At 45.6% G+C, this 27211-nt stretch overlaps 1 protein-coding gene across 2 annotated transcripts in view; it reads right to left on the bottom strand.

The window, feature by feature from the left end:
- SPOCK3 (SPARC (osteonectin), cwcv and kazal like domains proteoglycan 3) overlaps positions 1–27211 on the bottom strand; it is a 585104-nt gene that overhangs the window by 97879 nt on the left and 460014 nt on the right. For both annotated transcript variants that reach the window (XM_075347291.1, XM_075347286.1), the window contains exon 6: positions 24738–24852. In XM_075347291.1, the coding sequence (XP_075203406.1) occupies positions 24738–24852 (115 nt within the window). The remainder of the gene's footprint in view (positions 1–24737; positions 24853–27211) is intronic.

Below are 27211 nucleotides of genomic sequence, written 5' to 3'. Positions count from 1 at the left end.
CACTTTTGGAGCGGGTGGAGAGCGGACTTTGAAGGCTCCGTTCTCGTCGGGTCAATTGTCAGCTTGCCTGAAGCTACTCCCTGATCTAGGGTCCACGTACCACGTCGTGCCCTGGTCCCAGCCCGGTGATGGTACAAGGCCGCCAGCTGTCCTCCTCGACAATACCATGCCCCTTGTCATGATCCCCTGCGACCCGGGGTCCAGCTCCTACCAGGCCCAGACCACCGTCTGCTACCTAGTACTTCCAAGGAGCCCAGCTCCTGACCTCCTCTAACTTCCTGACTCTCACTTCAACTCCACTGTTCCTGACACTCCTGACCTCCCCTTAACCAATCCCCCAAGTGGGTGATCCTATTCCACTCAGGCCGTCCACTGGTGTGTCTGGTGGGTGTGGTGCAGAGTGTGCCTAGGATTTTAATTAGCTGCTGTTGGCAACACCATTGGTTGGGGACCCCTAACCAAGGAGGAGATGGATATTAAACAGAAGGGCATATTGCACAATACCCTGTGGCGAACTGATAGGCCAGGGCATCACACGTATAGTGCAAATCACAGTAGATGCAAAATATGCATTTTATACAAATAATAGTAAATATAAACCATAAATAAATATGTGCAAATATGCTTTTGATAAAAATTGCAATAGATATAAATACGCACTTTGGCATACATTAAAGTATATAGAAGAAAAATTTAAACAATACATGAATACATAAAGCTGTTTAAATATACAGCATAAAGTTAGATTGCCATGTAGCTGTATGAGAGGTCCAACTCCTGCTACAGATAGCAATCCCCAAACCATGACACTTCCTCCACCACCTGTCACTGACTTCTTAATACACTGTGTGTTCAGTTTGTTGACGAACATAATGTCTAAATAAATTAAACTTGCTTTCATCACTAAAATGAACTGTGGACCACTTCTCCTCTGTCCACACAACATGCTCCTCCTGAATGTTGATCGAAAAATTAAAATTTATGGCTCTTGAATGAAGGGGAGGAAAAAATAAAAATGAAAAACAGAACATTGCCAGGTAGGTTAAAGAAACATTTGATTTAAGTATTCTTGAAAAAAAAAATGAAAAACCATTTGAAAAACACCTTCAAAATATACCACAAAATTGAATTTTTTCGATGGCTGCATGTAATCAACAGTTAAAGGGAACCTGTCAGATAATTTATGTGTTCAAACCTAGTAGCAGTGTGATGTGTGGCCTAGTAATAATAAGTAGTAATAATGTGCATGTATAAAAATATGCTTTATTACTTATAGATGTGTACCGCCCCGGGACTCGGCCGGCTGCTGAGCCGATCGGATCCGTGCTCGTTGGTGGGGGGCTCGAGCTCTCCACAGACCCGGGGGTCACGGCGCTCTGAAAGGGGGTTGGCGCTACACGTAGGTACTTCAGTGGGGGAGATCCACGGCTGGAGCCGCGGTGGTTTGTAGGGGATTTAAGTTCGTGATGCCACCCACGGGTTGTGGTGAATGGATGGACACCACCGCTGCCGTTGACTAGGCTCCCAGGGACAGTGTTATGCAGATTGGTCTTGACCCCCTCCGTGGATAGGGGGATGGTGGTCCCGGGGCCCGAGGGCGGTGCTGAGGCGAGATGATGGATGCATGCTGGGGTGTCGGTGCGGTGCGGTGCACGGCCCGAAGGCACTGTTGTACTCACTATGAGAAAACACACTGGAGACTGTGGTAAACCAAACAAGATGGTGAACGGTGCCCGCAGCCGGCTGCAGTTTTCCCCTTAACAGGTTGGTGATTTCCTCCTTTCTCCTGCATCTCGCTTGTGTAGAATCACGACTCCTATGCCCCCTGGTGTGAACATTAAACCCGGAGGGTGGTGACAAGGGTTTTGTAGTTTGGCTGCTGTCACCTTGCTAAGGGGGAGGGTGGTGTGTGTATGCATGGGACTACCTGGGACAAATTGACAAGTCCAGGGCGTCACATGTACCCTATGTAAATGAGCAGGGGCTCTAGCCCCATGGGCGTCGCATTGCCCTGTGGGCGTTTGCATGTTTTCTGTGGTATAACGCCCCTGTGGGCGTGATACCATGGATTTACATGAGTGACGTCCATCGCTCCTTAAGATCCCACGCGTGCGCATTTACCATTCCCGCAGCCTTGTTATCTGGGTGCTCGCTTTTCGTCTTTAAACACGCACTGTGCATGACCGGAACCGCAGGAGTTTTCTGAGCATGCACAGTGCGCGTCTGAAGACGAGAAGCAAGCACCCAGATAACAAGGTTGCAGGAATGGTAAATGCAAATGTGTGGGATCTCAAGGAGCTGATGGTGGCGTCGCTCATGTAAATCCATGGTATCACGCCCACAGGGGCGTTATACCATGGAAAACATGCAAACGCCCACAGGGCAATGCGACGCCCATGGGGCTAGAGCCCCTACTCATTTACATAGGGTACACATAAGTAATAAAACATATTTTTATACATGCACATTACACGATATTACAATACAGGAATGGGTAGGAAGAGGTTACTAGGCCACATATCACAATGCTATTTGGGTAGAACACATAAATTACCTGACAGGTGCCCTTTAAGGTGAATTCAGATATGATGCATGTACAGATCATGATGCATGGGCTGACCGTGCTGCCATCTTACTAATCCTATCAAGTTGAGCCACAACCGTAACATGGCATAATGTTCTCTATATACTGCAATACTATGATATTGCAGTTTGCATTATAACTGATCAAGCAGGTTCAAACTCCACTCACTAAAAAATGCAATGCAATGTAATTGAAACATAATTTGTACCCAAAATTGTTATCAATAAAAACATTGGCTTAGCATACAAAGAAACAATCCCTCACTAAGTTCTACCTGTATAAAAATAAAAATATTATGGGTATTGTAAAATGGTGAAACAGTTAAAAAATATTTTTTTTACAAAATTGGGATTTTTTTTCATCACTTAAATAAAAAAAATTGATGCAAGTTTGGTATCACTGTAATTACACAAATCTGGACAATCATGTGTCCATGTCAAGTTTACCACATAATGAATGCTGTAAACCACAACCCAAGAAACAGTGGTGATTATTACATCCAATTTAAAATTTTCTTCCATTTTTGAGAGCATAATATGGTAAAATAAATGGTGTCATTCAAAAACTATAGCTTGTCCCAAACAAAAAAAAACAAGCCCTCAAACATCTACACGTGCATCTCAATAAATTAGAATATCCCCAGAAACTTAAATTATTTCAGTAATTCAATACAAAAAGGGAAACACATCTATTATATAGAGTCTTTACACACACAGAGTGATCTATTTCAAGTGTTTATTTCTGTTAATGTTGATGATTATGGCTTACAGCCAATGAAAACCCAAAAGTCATTATCTCAGAAAATCAGAATAATTAACACAAAACACCTGCAAAGGCTTCCTAAGTGTTTAAAATAGTCCCTTAGTCTGGTTCAGTAGGCTACACAATCATGGGGAAGACTGCTGACTTGACAGATGTCCAGAAGGCAGTCATTGACACACTCCACAAGGAGGGTAAGCCACAAAAGGTCATTGCTAAAAAAGAAAACACTTGAAATAGATCACTCTGTAATGGCTCTGTATAATATATGCGTTCCCTTTTTGTATTGAATTACTGAAATAATTTAACTTTTTGATAATATTCTAATTTATTGAGATGCACTTGTATGTCAACAGAGAAATAAAAAGTTATGGCTATTGGAAGAAGGTAAAGGAAAAAATGAATGTGCACCCCCCCCCGGATTTTAAAGGGCTAATAATAAAATAAACTGCTTCTGGTTAAGTCTGTAGAATCAGAATAAATCAAGTAAACATTACTTGAACACATCAACTGATCCATTAAGTACTGCAAAAATCAGAATTCTAGGCCTGTTTTGCTCCAGCACATTAAGGTATTTGCCTTGGCAGCAGCTGCCAGGCATTGGCTTCTATAGTTCAATTTACAATCCAAATTTACTAATAGAATTCCCTTAATCCTTTACAATGTCACATGTTAAAAGAACAAAACCAAAGAACAAAATTGTATTGTTATAAAATATATAATCAAATAAATCTTGTTCATAAAAACAGGTGAGTCTGAAAATAAATATACATGAATAAAATATGGAAAATGTGCTACCTTTACGTATTCCCAACCTGATTATCAACTAAAATCACTTGCTAATTATCTCTCATAATTAGCAGGCTCTGAATCAATGATGTGGGACACTCGCTTGTTATATTGAGGCGATGTTATTTACATTTTTAAGAATTCTTGATGTAATGTCCTTTCTGTATTCAGCAACCCTATTGAAAATATTACCCTTGTGTGTACAACTGGATTCTGTCTAAGACACACGACATGAAAATTGGTGCGAGTGGAGTGCGATAAAAAATCGCATTCCACTCGGACAAATATTATCCTGTGTGTCAGCACCTATGAGTGATTATTTTCTCAGCCCTAATCGGACCGAGAAAACAATCGCAGCATGCTGCGATTGTAATGCGAGACTCTTTCTCTCGCACCCATACAAGTGTATGGGGCAAGAAAAAAATCGCACTGCACTCGCAGTACACCGGTGTACCGTGAGTGCAGGGAGAGAATGGCAATAGCCAGGTACGGAGGAGAGAGGGAGATAAATCCCTCCCTCTTCTCCTCAGCGCCGGCCCACCGCTCCTCAGTGCCGGCCCGTCCCCCGCAGCTGAGGTCCGCTCCCACGGTCGGACCTCAGTCGCAGGGACACTAGCATGACAATCGGCTCTGCTGTACTGCCAGCGCGAGCCGGGTGTCATGCGAGGGGATCGCAGTAATACCCGTGTGGCCACAGCCTAAATTTACTACTGAAAAGCCAATGCTGTACAGTACCGAGATAGCAGGGGCCAAAAAGACAAAGAAAGGTCTGAAAATAAACAGATTAAAGTTTAACTCTACCAACTGCCTTTTAGAATGGACTACCTTAGCAACAGAGATTTGTACACTTCTTGTTCTGTACTGAATGCCCAATGTACATTGTCACTTTTTAACGTGTTGTTAGAGAATACATAAACATCTGGTGCTGGTTTCCAATCTTTCCTTTAAAAGTTGCAGTTTTCAAACATATTAATCTGTTTGCTTTGATTGTTGAATCCGTTCATGCTATAGTTCAAGGCTAGATACTGGCAGATATAGTGTAGGTGTGAAAGAAACCTTTCTAAGTTCACTGATTGTTTTATAGAATGAAAACACATTATTTATTCAAGGACATCATCTTCTTATTGCTTTTGCCAGAGAAAAATACATTTATTTTTTACAGATTATTTAAGTTGTGCACAATTTTATACAAACATAAATAATGAGCCTGCTTTATGATAGAATTAGAGCCAACATTCTGGTACAAAGATTTTGAGTTTGAAAATGATGTGCACCCATTTTGGTGTAAAAAAAAATCGTCTAAATTAAATGTGATGAACAGATCAAATAACTAAGAAAAAGATACGTTATAAAAACTGAAAAGACAAAGAAGGGGGGGAAGGGCGCAAATGGTGTCTTATCCGGTGGTACCAGAAAGAGTTTGATATGTCATGCTGAAAACATGCACCTCTAACAAAGGCAGGGAGTGATGCATCAATGAAAAGAAGTAGTTCCCAGGCACCAGCAACAGTTATGCAGCCTCACATAACGGCACTGCCACCAACATGTTTCACTGTAGGCATCATTCATTTTTCTTTGTACTCCTTACCTTTGTGAGACCATTCAATTTTTAAAGGCATCAGTTTCAGAAAAAAATATCTTGGTCTCATCACTTCAGAGTATAAAGCCCCAGTAGTCTCCATATTTTTCAGATGAGCCCTGGTAAATTGTTGAGGGGCTTTTTAGTGCATGCAGTTTAGAAGAGGCTTCCTTTGTGGGCGATGGCCATGCATGCCATTCTTCTGCAAGGTATTTTGACAAGAGAAACACAATCCCTAGTTTGGCTTTCTACCTTTTTAGCTAACTGCAGTGATTTTGGAATTCTGTTCAACTCTTCTCATCAGAAGAAGCTCCTGTTTATGTGTTAATGTGTCGCCCTGGGCAAGCCAGGGGACACAGGTCATCACACCACCACACCCTACATCCCAGTTAGGAACACCACAGCTAACCAAAAATCCTTGTTGCCTTCCTCCAGAGGCTGATGATGCACACCAGGGGGTGGGCCAGGCGGTTGGCTCCGCCCACCGAGGAGATCACAGCTCTGGAGGCGGGAGAAACCAGGCAGATTAGCCCAGGCAGGGCTCGAGTGAAGATAGAGTTTGGAGGAGGAAGTGAAAGGAGTAAACAAGTAGTAAAAGTAGAAAGAAGTAAAGTGGTAAAGGAGGAAAGCAAGAGTGGTGACAGAAAGAAAGCCTGAAGTAGTCCAGCTGTGTGCAGGACAGGTCAGCAAGGTCAGCAACGGCGGTGACTGTCTGGAGGGGGACCGTTTGGAAGTTCCTGGAAGGACCGCGGACGGGTAGTGGCCTGGCGGTCTGGAGCAGTGTTCCGAAGGACAGTCAGCACCAGGGCAGGGGCCTCTTGGACCCTGGCAACGCTAGGAGTCGCCATAATTTGCCAAATCCGTCAGTGAAGGGGATGTAGATCCCCCAACAACCAAGTCCCGATTGAAGGCAACAGCCCAACCAGAGTATGAGAGACACCGCCACCGCCAAGGCACCAGTCTCTCAGGGCCAGCGCCTGCGGGCAAAGAGTAGAGCTCCTCCGGTCCAGCTTGAAGCCGGGGAGCGGGTTACCGGTGGGAATCCATCGCTACCAACACAGAAACAAAGGTGCAAGGAAAAGGGACATCACCGTCACCTACTGGGAGAGCAAGTGCAGCCGTCCGTGGGAACCGTCTTTCCAGCCGTGTGGTTTACCGTAAAACTGTGTCAACGTCTCAGGCTGAGTGAGTACCACAGTGCCGCAAGGCACAGCGCTGCCCCCACGTCCCTGCGCCCACCAGGCCCTGCACCTCCCTCACCATCACCGGGCCCCGGGATCACCAACCCCTACCCACGGAGGGGCAACACAACACCTGGCTGCTCCGAATCACCATCCCCGGGATCCCCCTATTGAGCAGCGGTGGTGAAATCACCACAACCGTGGGTGGCGTCACGGACAATAAACTATTCCCACACCCAACAACCCCCTTTCACTCACGGGCGAGGAGTGCCGCTCGAGAACCCCCGGGATCCGGCCCACAGCTCGAGCCACCACAGAGCAGCAGCCGCCGGACCCGAGCAGAAGGGGTGAGCGTAGTGTGCCGACACCCTCCTCCCCGCCCGCGACAACTTGGCGTCACGAACAGGATCTTACCGCTCTGCCGTTTGGTAGAGGTGCGCCTTGTTACCGCCGGAGATATCCGGCAGGAAAATTTCAGAAGCCGCCATCTTTGGCGCGAAAAGTTCCCGCTCGAGCGTCTTCTCGAGTAGCAGAGGCGCGAAGGCCGAAACCCCGCCCCGAGAGAGGAGGGGCCGGAAAGAGCTAAGGGGGACGGAAACAAGATGTCTGCGCCCGACGGAGCCACTGGAGGAGCGGTGGTCGCAGCCGCAGCGGCACCCGCGGATGGGAATGGGCCTGCCCAGGTCCCGGCCATACCGGCGGGAGGTGCCGCGGCCCCCGCGCTCGCTCAGGTCATGCCGTTCTCCTTGCCCTATGCGCCCGGAGCTGCCTGGCTACCGCAGTATGACGGGAAACCGGATGCTCTACAGGCCTTCCGGAAAAAGCTTAACCCGTTGCTAGAGCTGTACCCCCTGACCGATAAGCAATGTGCAGCGATAGTGCTAGGCCAGTTAACCGGCGCGGCTGAGCAGGAAGCGGAGACCTGGGCCGATGTAGCCACCATCTTTGAGAAGCTACAGACTGCCTTCGAGACCCGGACTGAAGCTGAGCTGAGGATGCAGTTTTACCAGTGCCGACAACGGGCTGGGGATAGCATTCGGGACTATGCTTTACGTCTGCAAACCGCCCTCCGCACGCTAAAGCGGGTGAACCCTATTAATGAGGCGGATAGCAACAAGATGTTGGTGGAGCAATTTGCGCAGGGGATGAGGTCTCCTGAGGATCGTAAACAACTCCGGCTGTGGGCCCTGGAACACCCTGATGTGGACTTTGCTGTGCTAAAGGAACGGGCTATTAAAGCGCTACAGCCCCCAGCTGCAGAAGCTCGGGAACCTGCCCTGTGGCCCGTGAGACGGCCCCCGTTGTGGCGGCCTCTGCCCTACCAACCTCTCCAATACCTACAGCCCCAAGCAGCACCGTGGAAGAACTGGCAGCCCAGGTCCATCGCATGGACGGAGACCTCGCCAAGATCCTTGCTGCACTACAACCTCTGACCAGATCTCAGCCTCCAGCACAGATACAGCTCGCTGACAGCCCTGAGGATGTTCCCTGGATGCAGCGGAGAAGTGCCAATAATCCTCGGAGCAGACCTCCAATCTGCTACAAGTGACGTAAGCCTGGTCACTACTTCCGACAGTGCCCGTTAAACGAGCAACCCCCGGGGCCCCGGGCCAATCCTCAGGAGTAGAACATCGTGGCCCCCCGGACTGGTGAGATCGATATATCGGGGCCCGACCCATCATTCCCGTGGCTGTGGACGGTATACCGGTGATGGCTCTCTTGGACACTGGATCACAGGTAACCACCATACCGTACACGTATCAGCGGTATTGGGGAATGGACGAACTGGCACCCCCAGACACTAGTATAACACTGATTGCTGCCAATGGACTTCCATTGACCCAAGTGGGGTATAAACAAGTGGCTATGACTGTGGGGCAAGCTGAACTACAACATCAGGGTATGATTGTGATCATGAATGAACCCAGTGATCATAACCCGAAGATAGTGCTAGGAACCAATGTGATGGAGCACTGTATGACTGATGTGTTGACCCTATTACAACAGCTGGCCGCCACGGCAGCAGGAAGCCGGCAGAGAGCTGTGCAGCGTGAGATCCGGGCTCTGATGTACCGCCAGCATGTCAGCTCCACAGGAGGGGAGATTGGGGGAGTGAGAGTAATGGATGTGGCTCCGTTGACTGTGCCCCCTAGGAGTGAGATGATGATTTGGTGTAGGGCAGCAGTAGGGCCACAGGGGCGTGATTACCCAGCCATGATGGAGCCCATACCCTCTGATCATTGGCCCACTGTAATGGCCGCCCGAGGGGTGGTGGATGTGAAGAAAGGGAGAGTGCCTGTGAGGGTGTTGAACTGTGGAGAGGAAGAAGTCAGGCTTCCCCGGTATGCCACCATTGCCAAGCTGCTCACCCTGGACCCTCACACTATCCATGAAGCCAGTCCATCCACACTCACACCCACCACTAGCACTTCCCCACCCCAAGGGGAGACAAAGGAGTGGCACCAACAGTTACATGTAGGCACCGATGATACCCCTACACACCACAGGGCAGGGGTATACAGGGTGGTGCAGGAGTACGAACAGGTTTTCAGTAAGCACCCCCTAGACTTTGGGCAGATCAAGGGGGTCCAACACCACATCCCCACCGGTGAACACCCCCCTATCAAAGAGAGGTATAGACCTATTCCCCCTGCACATTACCAGTGTGCCAAAGATATGTTGAGGAATATGGAGGCAGGGGTTATTCGGGACAGCTGTAGTCCCTGGGCCGCTCCGTTGGTACTGGTCAAGAAGAAGGATGGTACCATGCGGATGTGCGTGGACTACCGGAAGATCAATCAGATAACCCATAAAGATGCCTATCCATTACCTCGTATCGAAGAGTCTTTAGCTGCACTGAGGACTGCAAACTACTTCTCGACCCTTGATCTCACCAGCGGGTACTGGCAAGTGGCCGTGGCGCCGGAGGACCGGGAGAAGACCGCCTTCACCACCCCGATGGGGCTCTGCGAATTCAATAGCATGCCGTTTGGGCTGTGCAATGCCCCCGGAACCTTCCAACGGCTGATGGAGTGCTGTCTGGGACATCTAAACTTCGAGACCGTCCTGTTGTACTTGGATGATGTGATTGTTTATTCCCAGACGTATGAAGCCCATCTGGAGCACCTGGCCGAGGTGTTCGCGTCACTTGCCAAGTACGGGATGAAATTGAAGCCCTCTAAGTGTCACCTGCTGAAACCCAGGGTGCAGTACCTAGGGCACGTGGTGAGTGCGGACGGTGTCGCCCCCGACCCTGAGAAGATTACTGCCATCCAGAGCTGGCCGAGACCAACTACGGTGAGAGAAGTAAGGCAGTTTCTGGGTCTGGTGAGGTACTACCGGCGCTTTATAAAGGGGTACACGAAGATGGCTGCCCCCATGCAGGACCTCCTCGTGGGACAGACCAAAGGTGGTAGACCCATTGGAGCCCCACTGTCGTGGGAAGACAAGCATGAGGAGTCCTTTTGCCAGTTGAAGGCGGCCTTGACCGGAGAAGAGGTCCTGGCGTATCCTGATTATGGGCGCCCGTTCATCCTCCACACAGACGCCAGTAACGTGGGACAAGGAGCGGTCCTATCCCAGGTCCAGGATGGAAAGGAGAAGGTGATTGCTTATGCCAGCCAAAAACTCCGGCCGACCGAAAGGAACCCTGTGAACTACAGCTCCTTCAAGCTCGAGCTATTGGCGTTGGTATGGGCTATCACGGAGCGGTTCCGCCACTACTTGGCAGCAGCAACATTCATCGCGTTTACGGACAACAATCCACTGACTCACCTGAACACGGCCAAGTTGGGCGCGCTGGAGCAGCGGTGGGTAGCCCGGCTAGCCAACTATGATTTCACCATAAAGTACCGAGCCGGTCGTGTCAACATAAATGCTGATGCACTCTCCCGAATGCCCCATTTGTCAGAAGAGGGGTGCGAGGATGACGACCTCGAGGAGATCGAGTTGCCTGCGTTTCACCAGCCGCCTACTGAGAGGGTACAAGTACATCAGCAACGGGTGGATCTGGACCCACGGCCCAGTCAAGAGTGGCAGGAAGCTCAGAACCAAGCGCCGGCTGTTCGCCTTGTCAAGACTCTGGTGGAACAAGGTGCTATGGGGATAGACCCTGCCGCTCCAGCCGAAGCCCAATGCTTGTGGAAAGAACGAAAACGGCTTTACCTACACCAAGGGAGGCTGTACCGCGAACTGATCAACCCGAAGACCCATGAGAAAATATGCCAGTTGGTCGTTCCTCAAGCTGACGTGGCTACTGTCCTGCGGGCATACCATGATGGTGCTGGCCACTTCGGGTGGAAGAAGCTGGAGATGCTGTTGAGGGAGCGGTTCTATTGGAGTGGGATGCGTGAATCGGTGGAAGCCTGGTGCCGAGAGTGTGGTCCTTGTACGCTGAGGAGAAAGGACGAGACTAGCCAGAGGGCACCCTTACATCCAATAGTCACCCATCAGCCGTTGGAGCTGGTCGCCCTAGACCATGTCAAGCTCACCCCTAGCCGAAGTGGGTACACCTACGCATTGACCATTGTAGACCACTACTCAAGATTTATGGTGGTAGTCCCTGTTAAGGACCTAACTGGTCGAACTGCTGCTCGAGCGTTCCAGGCTTATTTTTGCCGACCCCATGGGTACCCAGAGAAGGTGCTGACTGACCAAGGCCCGGCCTTTGAAGCAGAGGTGTTCCACGAATTCTGCCAGTTGTACGGCTGCAAGAAGATCCGGACCACTCCTTACCACGCCCAGACTAACGGCATGTGTGAGAAAATGAACCACTTGGTCCTGGGGCTCCTCAAGACGCTACCACTGGAAGAACGGAACCTGTGGCCGGAAAAGTTACCCGACTTGGTCGACATGTACAATAATATCCCGTCTAGCTCGACGAAGTGCACACCAGCGTATCTGATGAGGGCTAGGCCTGGCCGCCTGCCGGTGGATCTGGAGATGGGGTTGGAAGCCCCAGAAGCACTCCCTTCGACGGCGGAGTGGGAAAGTCGGAGGAGAGCACAATACCGGCAAATCCAGGAGTATGTGGAGAAAAACCTCAGCCGAAGTCGAGAACAGCAGGAGCACCGGTTCAATCAGAAGGCATCCGCGGGTCCTTTCCAGCCAGGAGATGTAGTGTTGAAATGGAAGAGGAAGGCCCACAAGCTGGATGATCAGTGGGAGCAAGTCCCCTACGTCATACAACCCACAGAATGGGGAAGGAAAGTTGTATTTCAGCTCACCCGTAATATTATTTCACCTGGCTCCAAAACCCAGAACGGTGCAAGGATACAAATTCCGTGTTCAGGAATATAAAGCAGTAAGTGGTGGAAATTCCTTTCCTGATCCAGCAACACGTCCGGGATAAATGTGAATTAAAAATTCATTTTATTGAAAAATTATTAAAAACCAATCATCAGAATGACATCCAAAATTTTTTCTTTAAAAAGAAAGCGTCTTACGCGTTTCTGGCCATTGTGGCCCTTAGTATGACTAAGGGCCACAATGGAAAACATTTTGGATGTCATTCTGATGATTGGTTTTTAATAATTTTTAATAATTTTTCAATAAAATGAATTTTTAATTCACATTTATCCCGGACGTGTTGCTGGATCAGGAAAGGAATTTCCACCACTTACAACCCACAGAATGGGGAGATGGGAAGGCCTACCAGATCAGTCGTGACCAAGGGGGCACCCTGGCCACAGTTTCCTGGGACCATCTAAAAAGGTGCCCACCAGCGTTGAAGGCAGAGGCTGAAGTACCGGTTCCTCCACCAGCAGAGAAGGCAGCAGAGGTAATCCACACCGTAATGGGTGACTTCCCAGCAAACTGGCTTACACAGAATGGCGCGGTGATTCTTCCAGTGATACTGTTCCCACAACCCGTGGATGAAGAAGTAGTGGAAGCGGTCAACCGTGAGCCAGAACCAGTGCCAGTGCCCAGGGATGAACCTGTACCCAGCTCCCCTACACCTCCGCCTGCTCCACACTATAGCAGGGAGGAGGAACCGATTGTTCCCTCTACCCCACTGTCTAGCCTCACTGACACCGGGCCCCGGAGGTCCACCCGTCCCAACCTAGGTAGACCCCCACTTAGGTACAGGGAGACCGTCCTGTGAGTAAAAGGTGTCAGGGAATGTAAAGAGTTGTTTGTTTGTTTGAAGAAGTTGAAAATGATGAAAATGATACCGAGTACCTCATCTGATTATCTTTGTGATTTGCAACCGGCCGGAGCCGGCACCGTTGTCCCTGTGGGGACCGTTTGAAAAGTTTTGCATGGAGGACTATCCATGGACAAGCCCGTGAACTTGCAGGGCAACCACAAACGTTAAGTGGCTTGTAAATAAGTTGTTTGCCGTTTCCATTTCCACAATGCCGCCTCCGGAGAGGCAGGTTGGAGGGAGGGCCCTCAGCAGAGCAGGCTGGGGCCCAGCCACCAAAGGAACCGGTGGCTACCCTCTGGAGGGGAAGGACAGATCCCGCTCGGGTACCATGTGCTGGACTGTGGGTCAAGGGGTGCTGCCTGGGCTTTAGGGGCAGCATCAGGGCCAGGTTGCTTGGGTGGGAGAGAGCGGAAACCGTAACCGTAAACCGTTTGCAACGTTTAAGAAATGTGCCTCCCGTTATGGGAAGATTCATTAAAAATGTAAATATGTTATTTTACCCTGTTATCTTTTACAGAAAAATAAAACCGGTGTTGGATGGCAGCCCGCGGACGGTCTGCATTTTGCTAAGGGGGAATGTGTCGCCCTGGGCAAGCCAGGGGACACAGGTCATCACACCACCACACCCTACATCCCAGTTAGGAACACCACAGCTAACCAAAAATCCTTGTTGCCTTCCTCCAGAGGCTGATGATGCACACCAGGGGGTGGGCCAGGCGGTTGGCTCTGCCCACCGAGGAGGTCACAGCTCTGGAGGCGGGAGAAACCAGGCAGATTAGCCCAGGCAGGGCTCGAGTGAAGATAGAGTTTGGAGGAGGAAGTGAAAGGAGTAAACAAGTAGTGAAAGTAGAAAGAAGTAAAGTGGTAAAGGAGGAAAGCAAGAGTGGTGACAGAAAGAAAGCCTGAAGTAGTCCAGCTGTGTGCAGGACAGGTCAGCAAGGTCAGCAACGGCGGTGACTGTCTGGAGGGGGACCGTTTGGAAGTTCCTGGAAGGACCGCGGACGGGTAGTGGCCCGGCGGTCTGGAGCAGTGTTCCGAAGGACAGTCAGCACCAGGTCAGGGGCCTCTCGGACCCTGGCAAGGCTAGGAGTCGCCATAATTTGCCAAATCCGTCAGTGAAGGGGACGTAGATGCCCCAACAACCAAGTCCCGATTGAAGGCAACAGCCCAACCAGAGTAGGAGAGACACCGCCACCGCCAAGGCACCAGTCTCTCAGGGCCAGCGCCTGCGGGCAAAGAGTAGAGCTCCTCCGGTCCAGCTTGAAGCCGGGGAGCGGGTTACCGGTGGGAATCCATCGCTACCAACACAGAAACAAAGGTGCAAGGAAAAGGGACATCACCATCACCTACTGGGAGAGCAAGTGCAGCAGTCCGTGGGAACCGTCTTTCCAGCCGTGTGGTTTACCGTAAAACTGTGTCAACGTCTTAGGCTGAGTGAGTACCACAGTGCCGCAAGGCACAGCGCTGCCCCCACGTCTCTGCGCCCACCAGGCCCTGCACCTCCCTCACCATCACCGGGCCCCGGGATCACCAACCCCTACCCACGGAGGGGCAACACAACACCTGGCTGCTCCGCATCACCATCCCCGGGATCCCCCTATTGAGCAGCGGTGGTGAAATCACCACAACCGTGGGTGGCGTCATGGACAATAAACTATTCCCACACCCAACAACCCCCTTTCACTCACGGGCGAGGAGTGCCGCTCGAGAACCCCCGGGATCCGGCCCACAGCTCGAGCCACCACTGAGCAGCAGCCGCCGGACCCGAGCAGAAGGGGTGAGCGTAGTGTGCCGACACCCTCCTCCCCGCCCGCGACATTAACTTCCATGGCTGGCCTGGACGTTACTGTGAGATGATTGCAGTGCCATTTTTGCTAATTTTTTGTATCACTTTACCTACAGTACTCTGAATGATAAGTAAAACTTTTGCTGATCATCTTCAAATGGGAACAAGTCTTTTTTTGTTAAGTAATGCCATTTTATAGTCTGCTGAATCCCTTTCTAATAAATAAGGGTATGTGCACACATTTAGTATTTAGTGCAGAAATTTCTGCACCATTTTTGCATCTCTTGGAAGGAAAAATAGCTCATTTTTGCTGCATTTTCAGTGCATTTTTGATACATTGTTGTAGCATGTTTTAGGTACAATAATGAATTGCTTAAGGTGAAAGAGGGAAAAACATTAAAGGACACTAATTCTAGAGGTTTGATCTTATCTGTCATGCATGCTACTGGTTACTTTTTACAAGTGTCTTTGGTAACTGGAGTTATAACTACCTCTGCATTTGTTGATTCAGGTTCCACCTTAGATCTCATTGACAGTGATTTTGCTATTGAGTGTGGGTACACAGTGTCTACCCCTGGTCATCCTATTCAAGTATCTACAATTGATAATTCTCCCCTCAACCAAAGTCATGCCACTTCTAAGGTTGAGAATGTGCATGAGAGTGGGAGTATTACACACAGAATCTATTTAATTTATTCTGTTTCCTTCCTTACCAGCTAAGGCCTGCAACACACATCCGTGCCGCCGGCACGTGTTTGTCATTTTTTACACGTGCCGCCGGCACGGAGACACGTTAAGCAATGCTACCCTATTGTAGCAGGCACACACACGTAAAACCACACAGAACGTGTGTCCGTGTCCGTTTGTATGTGTGTGCGTTTTTCAAAGCGCTGACATGTCAGTGTTTTCTCCCGCAGCATGGGTGTCACACGGCCCGTACACGGGTGTAGTGTGGATGCGGTCCCGTGTGACACGCGCCGGAGAAAACACACGTGTCAGTGGAAAAAAAAAAAAATCATTTACTCACCTTCTCTAGCCCTCCTGTCTCTGCCGCTGCTGCCTCTTGCTGCCGACCGCCGCTCATTAATCTCATAGAATATTCACTTCACTGCCTGGCAGCAGCAGCAGCGGGGAGACGGGAGGGCTGGAGACCGAGGATCAGCACCACAGACAGCAGCGCGGACAGCAGGAAGGACCAGGTGAGTATGTTAATTACCGGTTCTACGTGTGCTATCGCGGATAGCACACGTAGAACACACGTGTCCCGCACGTACCAGAGACACGTACTTACCTGCACGCAACACGCAGGGGAAATACGTGTCTCTCGGCACGTGCGTGATTTTCACATGAATGTGGCAGAGGCCTAAAATTGTGTTGGGTATGCCATGGTTGGTGAAACAAAGTCCCACCATCAACTGGGAGACAAAGTTAAGTCTTGGGGGAATTTTTGTTTTTCCAATAGTTTATCTAAATCGCTGGCATCTATGAGATCTCTTCTTCCAGATTTTATACAGGCTTCTGAGAAGGTTTTTTCTGAGACTGAATATTAAGTTCTTCCCCCACATAGGTCATATGATTGTGCTATCAAATTACCTTAATTTTTTCTATTTCATCTCTCCCTTCCTGAAAGAGATGCCTTGAAGGAGTACACTCAAAGAGTCTAAAGGTCATATAAGGCATTCCACATCATCAGTTGCAGTGGGATTTTTCTTTGTTAATTAAAAAAATGGAGGGTTGCATTCTTGTTTGGATCTTAGAGAAACTAAGAAGATTACTGTATGTCATCCTGATTATCCCTGGTTGTTGAGCATGTTGAATGTGCAGCAGCTGGATCATGTGTCTAAATACTGGTTGTGTGTCACACAACCCTACAAGGTGAGCACAATTCCCTATAACCTTTCACATGTTTTTTGGGTTTGACCAATGCTCCAGCAGTGTTTCAGAACCATTTATTGGCCAAGCTAGAGAAGTGTTAATTTCAGGTGCAGCAGAATCAGTTTTTGGGTCATTTAGTTTCTTCTAAAGGTTTTCAGAAGGATACTGTTAAGGTACAGGCCATCCTTCATTGTGTACAACATACTTATCTTAAAGCATTAGGGAGCTTTTTATGTTTTACTAATTATTACCGTAAGTTCATTAAGAACTTCTCTGTCATAGTCAAACCTCTTACTTATATGACCAAGAAAAGGACTGACTTTTCCTTTTGTTCTACTGAGGTGGCTGATGCCTTTGCGCCTCTCAAGACAGCTTTTTCTAAAGCTCTAATCCACAATGAACTCAATGTGGATTTGCCTTTTGTGGTTAAAATAGATCACTTTTTTTGTAGGGTTGGGTGCTGTTCTTTCACAGAAGAAGCATGGTTACTTTCATTCTTGTGCTTTTTTTCTCAGAAATTCTCACAGAGTCCAATTATGATATAGGCGATCGAGAACTCTTAGCTGTTAAGAGAGCTTTTGAAGGATGAAGGCATTGATTGGCAGGGGTTAGCTATAAAGTAATGGTGTTTACTGATCACAAATATTTGCTGTATGTCTTCGACACTAAATATTTGAATAATTATCAGGCTTGGTGGGCCCTTTTTTCCTGCTCAGTTTTATATCTCTGTGACATATCTCATTTGTACTAAAAATGTTAGGGCTGATGCTTTATCTCGTAGTTTTGTTCCAGAAGTGAGGGACAAAACTTTAGTCAAACCTCTTAGTGAAAGGGTAGTGGTGAGTGCTCAGGGTAATGATGTCAGTGCATTGTGGAGGCTTAGGTTGGTGCACAGGAGGGCTTACCACCTTGCAAACTGTTTGTGCCACCCTGGCTTCGTACTGACCTTCTTAATGAAGAGTATGATTCTGTGTTGGCCGGGCATCCTGATTCCTCTGCCACCTGCAGAACTGTTTTCAGGTGCTTTTGGTTGCAGAGTGTGCAAAAGATGTTGATGAAGATGTCGGCAAGTGCAGAGTTTGTGCCAGGTCTAAAGCCTGTCATCAGGCACCAGCAGTGTTTCTTTTACCAAACGAGGTTCTGTATCAACATGTATTTTGTCACAGAATTTTTGCCCAGTTTTGGTAGTTGTACTATAGTGTTAATGATGCTAGACCATTTCAGCTGATGGTTCACTTGGTTCCGCTACCAAAATTGCCATTGGCTAAGAGTTTTGCTACATTCTTTTTCATTCACTTTGCTAAGTCACATGGGACGCCTAACAGCATTATTTCTGTTAGAGGGGTTCAGTTTATGGCTAGACTTTAGTATAGCTTTTGCTCCACGTAAGGAATTAAGCTTTTGTTCTCTTCAGTTTTTCTCCTAATCAAGAGAACTGTGTGGATTTTCTTCCTCTGGCTGAGTTCGCTCTCAATAACCACACCTCTACTGCTACTAATATCTTGTCTTTTTTGTGTTGTGGGAATTTTCATCCAGGTTTTGGTAATTTTTCTGGTTTGCAGTCAGCGGTCCCAGAGGAGGAAAGATATCTTCTGATTTGATTAAGGTCTGCAGAGAAGTTGAAAAAGGTCTTTTGATAACTTGTGATTGGATCAAGAAAACTGCAAATAGCAGACATAGGAGGGCTCCTGTCCTTAAGGTAGGAGATTTTGTCTGGTTATCCTCAAAAAATCATTGTCTCAAATTTCTATCAAGGACATTTGCTCATAAATTTGTTGGTCTGTATAATTAAAATCATTTATCCTGTGACGGTCAAGCTCCAACTCTCAGTTGCATAGAGGATTAATAATTCCTTCTATTACTCTCTTCTTAAAAAGTTTGAGGGGATGCTGGTTCCTCAGGACATCATTGAGGTTGACTTAAAGGAGGACTAGGAGTATGAGGTAAAGTGACTTTTGGGTTCCAGGATGCAGTATCTTGTTAAATAGAAGGGTTTGGGACAGGAGGATAATTCCTTGGTTTATGTCAGAGATTTGCACTCAGATCGCCTAGTGAGTGCATTCTGTCAGTGGCGTCAGCAGTTGGGGACTTCTATGGGTCCAATGGCCCCTTGTAGAAGGGAGATAGTATCATGCATCTGGATTCAAACCCTGTGGTCTGTCCTTGGTCTCTCTGTCCACCGCCCTACAGCAGATACACCTTTTCTCCAGGTGTTTTAGTTTATCTTATGCTTGCTCCAGTTCTGTTATGGATAATAGTGTTTTTATTTATGCGTTTGTCTTCCTAATCAAATTTCTGTGTGGATTTCAAGGGAACCTGTCAAGTCCTCCATGCCCTCCAGCCCAGAAGCATTCATACCTGTATGCCCAAATTCCCTGCCTAATCAGCCCTGTATAATGCTATTCACTAATATGAATGTTTACAAAAAGACATAAACTGCGCTTTTCGTATGCTAATTAAGGTCTTGACAAGTCAGAGGGGCATTGTTTCCCCATGCTAGTCAGCCCTCTTTAATCTTACTATGCCCATGTGGGCGTGATAATATGATTTTCACAAGCTAGCGTCAACACCAGCTAATGGAAATATTGTACATGAACACAGTTCATTTTGGCCATGTCAGTGCGACTTTGAAGCAGGGTGAATGCTTCCCAACATCAATATTTGCACTGCACATACCTGGAAGTTCAGAAGACAGCACATGTACACATCTTTTGAACTTACGATCATACACAATGCGCCTAATGAAGCCGAGAAGCATACAACCGAATTTAAAGGCGAACTGATGTGGCCATGCACAAGATTTTCAGGAACTGTCGGTGACGCCAGCTTAGGGAAACTATGCTATCATGCCCACAGGGGCATGATAATATGGAAAGAGGGCCGACTAGTCTGGGAAAACAATAACCCATTGACTAGTCAAGGCAATCATTAGTATAGGAACAGTGCAGTTTCTAAGTAGTTTTTTTAAACACTCATATTAGTGAATAGCATGGGCTGGCTAGGGAAGGAATTTCTGCGTGCAGGTATGGATGCTGCTGAGTTGGAGGGCATAGTAGACCTGACGGGTCCATTTAAGTGCTTTTCCCCTGCTGGTATTTCCTGTTGGTGATATTCTCATTTATATCCAGCCATATTGGTGTTTGCTTATGCCAGTGAGTGGAAAACTAGCTAGGATTTATCTCTCCATTGTTTATGTTCTTTATTTTGCCCTGTTTTTATGTTTGTTGTTAGAAAGTAGGCATAGTATTCTAGAGCAGTATATACTTACTCTTGTATTTTGTTGTCTGTTTTACTCACTCTGGTATCTCTTTATACTTCAGCACACCTTCTGTAGGTAAACTGCACTCTTCTCTGCCCCCCAGTTCCTTAGGAGCAATGTGAAGCGATCAACATCCAATCAGGCAGCATAGGCTCAAGCTTCTATCATTTAGTCTGTGATCAGAACTTTACCAAGACACCCAATAACCACTAGAGACTGCGGGGTTGGGCTCTCTAATATGTACAGGAATCGGCATGGTTAGCTGCAGTTTTTTAGTGTGTTATCTAAATCCCATGTGAGTTGCTTCATAACAATAGCAATAAGCCAATGTGTACATGTGTACAATGGCAATGTTTTTGCTAAAAAATACAAAGAATCCAAATCTTCCAAAGCTTTTATCATGCTAATACATACATACATTTTTATTTATAAGATTACAAATAAAGTAAGCAGCACTCCAGACATACAATATATAAAAAGCGTATGAGACTTCTATTGAATTGTGTGTACAGTAGCAACGATTTGACTAAAAACCTTGACTATGTAAAGGACACATAGCCTTTGTCAAACTATGCTACTGAACATCTTATGTATTTTTTTCTCTATACATACACAGTGTGTGTATGTATATATATATATATATATATATATATATATATATATATATATATATATATATATATATATATATATATATATTTATTTATAGATATATATCTATATTATATACATATATATATATATATAAGCTGTACTACCCGGCTTCGCCTGGGTTAATAACTGTTGTTAACAAAATAGAATGTATTAACAAAAATTTATTCTGTACACAAAAACCACAAAACAAATAGATAGAAATGCAATGATTAAGAGGCAAAAACTAAGTTAATAGAAGCATTTCACAACATATATTTCAACACCACAGATATTCCACACAGATTTAACTAAACTGGCCAAGTAATGTGCTCCATCTCTTTCTTTCCAGGTCTGTCTCTTTCTAGGTCTGTCACTTTCCCCATCTGTCTCTTTCTCCGTCTGTCTCTTTCCCCCTCTGCCTGTCTCTTTTTTTTGTCTGTCTCTATCTCTCTGTTTCTTTCCCCATCTGTCTTTCTAGCTCTGTCTCTTTCCCAGGTGTGTCTCTTTCCCCATCTGTCTCCCCGTCTCTTTGTCTGTCTTTTCCTGTCTGTCTCTTTCCCTGTCTGTCTGTCTCTTTCCTTGTCAGTCTCTATTTCTCTGTCTCTTTCCCCGTCTGTCTCTATCAAGGTCTGTGTCTTTCCCCATCTATCTTTGTCTGTCTCTCTGGTTGTCTCCTCCTTCCCTGTCTGCCTGTCTCTGTCACTGTCTGCATGCCTGTCTGTCTCTTTCCAGGTCAGTCTCTTTCCAGGTCAGTCTCTTTCCAGGTCAGTCTCTGTCTGTCTCTTTCACCGTTTGTCTCTGTCTGTCTCTTTCCCTGTCTGTCTCTATCCCTCTGTCTCTTTCCCTGTCTGTCTCTGTCTGTCTCTCTGTCTGTCTCTCTCTCTATCCGTCTCCCCACCAACATCTTATCTCACATATAAGCTTCTTATACTATGAATGTCTTTTGTTCCTATAGCAACCAATCACAGCTCCTACTAATAACCTGTAGTTCCAGGCTCCATTTACTTTAATGGAGCCATGTTTTTTTGAGAGTAACTGTAAAGCGCGGGGTTACATTTTCCTGTCAAAACATAGTCTATGACGTTCCCTGGGTCACATGAGATATCTGTGCAAAATTTCATGATTGTAAATGCGACGGTGCGAATACACTTTTCGTTTCACTTTTTCCCATTATGTAGATAGGGGCAAAATTGATTGGTAAATTGGAACACGCGGGGTTAAAATTTTGCCTCACAACATAGCCTATGATGCTCTCGGGGTCCAGAGGTGAGTGTCCAAAATTTTGTGGCTGTAGCTGCGACGGTGCAGATGCAAATCTCGGACATACACACACACACGCACGCACACATACATACATACACACGTTCAGCTTTATATATTATATATATATATATATATACATATATATATAATATATTTGTTTTGTTTTGTTTTATTTTTTCTTTAACACTGATTTATTCACTGTCAAGTATGAGTACCATGCAAACACTTATTCGTCTTGGTATGGCATCAATGAGGTAATGAATGGTTGATTGAGAAATGCTGATAGGATTAACAAGATCTGCTGTGTTAGCTCCCATTGCAAATGCCAAAAAATAAAGTCTCAGATGTGCTTGATGGGGAACAAGTATGGAGATGATGTAAGCCATAGTAACCTGGTTAGGTCACACTGGCTGCTCATAGTGGAGAGAACAATATGTATCTTGTAGCTTGGTTGTGTTGAAAAACAGTGTTCAAATAGTCACATGAACTTTTATCATAGACTTCAAACCTTTCTAAGAACAAAAATCAGTATGGCGGGGCTCAAAGCCCGAAGAGGTCACTTATATTGGGCAATAACATTGCTGTGAAGATGCGTATTTGTTCTACAACATTGTCTTGATAGGAGATACAGTATGTATCAAGATAACATCCATATGAATGACAGGACTCAGAGTTTTCTAAAAAAAAACTCTATCCAGAGCATAGCACTGCATCTACCAATCTGCCTTATTAGTATAGTGTATCACCATACACATATTGTAAAATAAAATGTCATTTATCAGGCCCCATTCTTTTAATGCTCTACAGTTAAAGGGAACCAATCAGCAGGATTTTTGTATATACTGTAACCTAAAGCCAGTGCTATAGTGGCACTATCAGGCTGATTCTTTACATACCTCTAGTGATCAGCTCGGATGTTTAGGTTTTGAAATCCAAGAGAGGAAACTTTATAAAATTGGCATATTTTTGAGTGACAGCAGCTGAGGAGCAGATAATATCTGGGTGTATTCATACTTATCCCCTCCCCCTGTTAGAATTAGCATAAGTATTATAAAATCGTTGTAACTTTTCACTTCCAGGATCTATGGTGAGGTCATACCCATGTGACCAGAAGGGGCGGAGCCTCAGCCAACAAAGCTGATATCAGGAAGCAACATTTTCCTATTGGCTGAGGCCCTGCCCCTTCTGATTACATGGGTATGACCTCACCATAGGTCCTGGAAGTGAAAAGTTACATCGATTGTATAATACTTATGTTAATAATAAACAGGGGGAGGGGATAACTATAATTTCCTACGGGATCAATAAAGTGTATCGTATCGTATCGTATCGTATAACTATGAATTCCACCCCCAGATATTATCTTCTCCTCCACTGCTGTCTCTCAAGCAGCTGCCGATTTTATAAACTTTACTTTCTTGGATTTCAAAACCTAAACATCTGAGGTGACCACTACAGGTATGTAGAGAATCAGCCTGATCGTGCCAGTATAGCACTGGCTTTAGATTATATTCGAAAATCCTGGTGATTGGTTTCCTTTAAGTTTTGATGCTTATTGTCTCATTGAAGGCACCTTTAGTGGTAGACGGTGGTCAAAATGGACACTGTGATTAGTTTTCAGCTACATAGCCAAGTACAAAGGAAACTGTGCTGCACTGTGTGTTTTGACACCGTTGTATCTTAGTCAGCATTAACTTTTTTAGCAATTTGTGTTACAGTAGCTGCTTTGACTACATGGATTTGTCTTAACTCATCATGTTCTTTAAAAAGCCTTAGGATGGTGTCACACACAGCGACAATGACAACGACGTCGCTGCTACACCACCATTTTCTGTGACGTTGCAGCGACGTCCCGTCGCTGTGTGTGACATCCAGCAACGAGCTGGCCCCTGCTGTGAGGTCGCCGCTCGTTGCTGAATGTCCAGCTTCATTTTTTGGTCGTCGTTCTCCCGCTGTGACGCACAGATCGCTGTGTGTGACAGCGAGAGAGCAACGAAATGAAGCGAGCAGGGAGCAGGAGCCGGCATCTGGCAGCTGCGGTAAGCTGTAACCAAGGTAAACATCGGGTAACCAAGGTGGTTACCCGATATTTACCTTCGTTACCAGCCTCCGCCGCTCTCGCTGCCAGTGCCGGCTCCTGCTCTGTGCACATGTAGCTGCAGTACCCATCGTGTAATTAACCCGATGTGTACTGTAGCTAGGAGAGCAGGGAGCCAGCGCTAAGCAGTGTGCGCGGCTCCCTGCTCTCTGCACTGTGACAAGTAGCTGCAGTACACATCGGGTTAATTAACCCGATGTGTACTGTAGCTAGGAGAGCAAGGAGCCAGCGCTCAGTGTGCGCGACTCCCTGCTCTCTGCACATGTTGCAGCACAGCGACGCGTGTCGTTATGATCGCTGCTTCGGCTGCTGTGTTTGACAGCTAAGCAGCGATCTTAACAGCAACTTACAAGGTCGCTGCTGTTGCGTCACAGAAAATGGTGACATAACAGCGACGTCGTTGTCACTGTCGTTTAGTGTGACCCCAGATTTATGCACCCATGAGTCTGTCAACCTGCCATTTTAGACATGTTCTATCAAAGTTATCTAGCAATCACAATATGTCCTTATCAAAGGCTTTCAGATCCTTATTCTTGCCTTTCTTCCTCCTGTAACGCAGCAACTTCAAGAACTGGCTGTTCACTTGCTCCTGATATATCTCACCTCTGGACAGGTGCTATTGTAACAAGATAATCAATGATATTCACTTTACTTTCCAGTGGCTTTAACGTTAGAGCTAATTAGTGTGTAAAGAAAAAAAGATGATATGAATATGTGTAATTTCGCTGTCATTTTAAGATATTGTAATCAAAATCCTTTTTACAAATTGTTTAGAAATCTTACCTCTTTTATTATTCTTGTTTACAGATTTTGATTTGCTTGAAGAACAAGGACAATACCCATCACACTTGGCAGTTATTTGTTTTCCCAAGATGCAAGCTTGATATTCTAATTTACACTGAAATAAACAGAAATACACAAACTGTTACTGTTGATATTACAGATCGTAGAACATTTCTACTTGTGGAAAACTGGAAGGCATGCTATATTATAATATATAGTGCTTTGAAGGTGCATAGATAATACTACAGATTTAGGCTGCTTCACAATTCTCCAAGAGGAAATATATTCATTGGAGCTGACCAGATATAGTATGATATATCACTTATATGCACATTACTTGACTGCTATGAGGCTATTAGTATAAAGCATCTTGAAAAAAAACCCCAAAAAAGATAACATAGGGAAACAATTTTGAAGATCATTTTGTAAAGTTTCATTTTTTTGCTGCTTTAGACAAAAATAAGCATGCTGATTCCTAAATCTGTGGTTAGTTTTTGTCTATCATGTCAGGTTTATTTCACCACAGCTTATCTTCATACAATTACCTTAGGCTAGATCAAGGGTAGCAATAGTGATCTCCTGTTGGCCACGAGAGAACCACCCTCAAGCGGGAAGGGGTGGAGAATTACTGTCAACCGGCAACAGATTATTTGTCTAGGGCCTAGAACAATAATCTGTTGCCGGTTGACAGTCATTCTCCACCTATTCATTTACAGGTGAGACATTGTGGCGAGATGTTGTATGCCACTCTATATAGTGAAATCTATTTCAAAAGTCTGTATAGAAGGGGTTAGTGGGTGTTATTTATTTTTATATAAACACTTATTTACTTTCTTTCAGCTCATGTATGTCTCTAGGCGCTATTTCTCGTCGTAAGCGCCTAAACAACCCTGAATCCTTTTGCTACATCTATGGCAGTGTCATCATTTCCAGTCAAGTGACAAACATCAGCACATTTGTCAAACAAACCTATTTTGCATATTTCAAAGTAAAACTTAGTGATCAAGATAAGTTTTGGGCCCCTCGCAAGATGTGCAAGCATTATGTGGAGAGTTTACGGATGTGGATGAAGGAACATGGTAAGAAAACATTTGGTAACCCTATTGTTTGGCGAAAGTCTTGATATCATTCCAGTGACTATTACTTTTGTAAAGCAAAAACTTCAGGATATGACAAGAAAAATAAATATAAAATAGAGTCTCCTAGTCTACCATGAGCTACACGACCAGTGCCGTATTCAGCTGAAAATCCAGTGCCCTTTTTTCTTGAACTACCATCTTTTCAAGAACAGTATTATGATGAAGAACAAAGTGACTTCAATGATGAAGATTTTGAAATTTACAATGTCTCAGTTCATAAGGGGTTTCACCAGCATGAGTTGAACTGGAATGAGATTTAGGACTATCAAAAAAGGGTTCAGAAGTCCTGCATGAGAAAAACTTGCTTGAAAAATGAGCAAAGGTATCCTATTTTTAATCCAGAGAAAGTGCAGTTCTCTAATACTTTATAAGTGACTGTGGCTTTGTGTATTGCTGTAACATACATTGTTTAAGAGAAGAATTGGGAATTCCAATCTATAACTTAAATGAATGGTAATTGCTCATCGATGCGTCAAAGCTTAATTTTTCCTCATTCACATTGGCAGTTTTTTTAGTGCAGTCCCAAATGGCAATTCACTTTCTCTTTGTAAAGAATATGGAGTCAAAAAGAGAGAGTCATTGAATTTTTGCAATATCACAAACATAGTCTTATCATCTGTTGTGACCTTAACCCCTTCACCCCCAGCCGATTTTCTATTTTTTTGTTTTGTTTTTTGCTCACCTATTTAATTTTTCCATAAATCTTGCCATATGAGGGCTTGTTTTTTACTGGATGACTTGTACTTTTAAATGAAACCATAAGTTTCACCACGTAGCGTACTGAAAAATGGTGAAAAATTTCCAAGTGCGGAACAATTGCAAAAAAGTGTGATTGTTTTTGGGATATTTTATTCACCGTGTTCACTATATGATAACATTGATGTGTTGCTGTGATGCCTCAGGTCAGTACGAGTTTGTAGACACCAAACAAGTATTTTATCTAAGGGGTTAAAAAATCAGAAGTTTGTACAAAACAGTGGTGCACTTTTTGCGCCATTTTCCATGACCTAGAGCGTTCTCATTTTTCAGGATCTGGGACTCAATGATGGCTTATTTTTTGCATCTCGAGCTAATGTTTTTAATCGTATAATTTTTGCACAGATGCTAAATTTTGATCGCCTGTTTTGCATTTTGCGCAATATTTGCGACAACCAAAAAACTTAATTTTGGCATTTGGAATTTTTTTCCGCTACGCAGTGTACCAATCAGGGTAATTGATTTTATATTTTGATAGATCAGGGGTTTCTGAATGCAGCGATACCAAATGTGTGTATATTTTTTAAATTTTTTAACCCATTAATTTTCAATGGGGTGAATGAAGGGTGATTTAACCCC

This window comes from Anomaloglossus baeobatrachus, chromosome 1 (genome assembly GCF_048569485.1).
Source record: "Anomaloglossus baeobatrachus isolate aAnoBae1 chromosome 1, aAnoBae1.hap1, whole genome shotgun sequence".
NCBI classification, from domain to species: domain Eukaryota; kingdom Metazoa; phylum Chordata; class Amphibia; order Anura; family Aromobatidae; genus Anomaloglossus; species Anomaloglossus baeobatrachus.
This window is presented reverse-complemented; position numbering and strand designations above follow the sequence as displayed.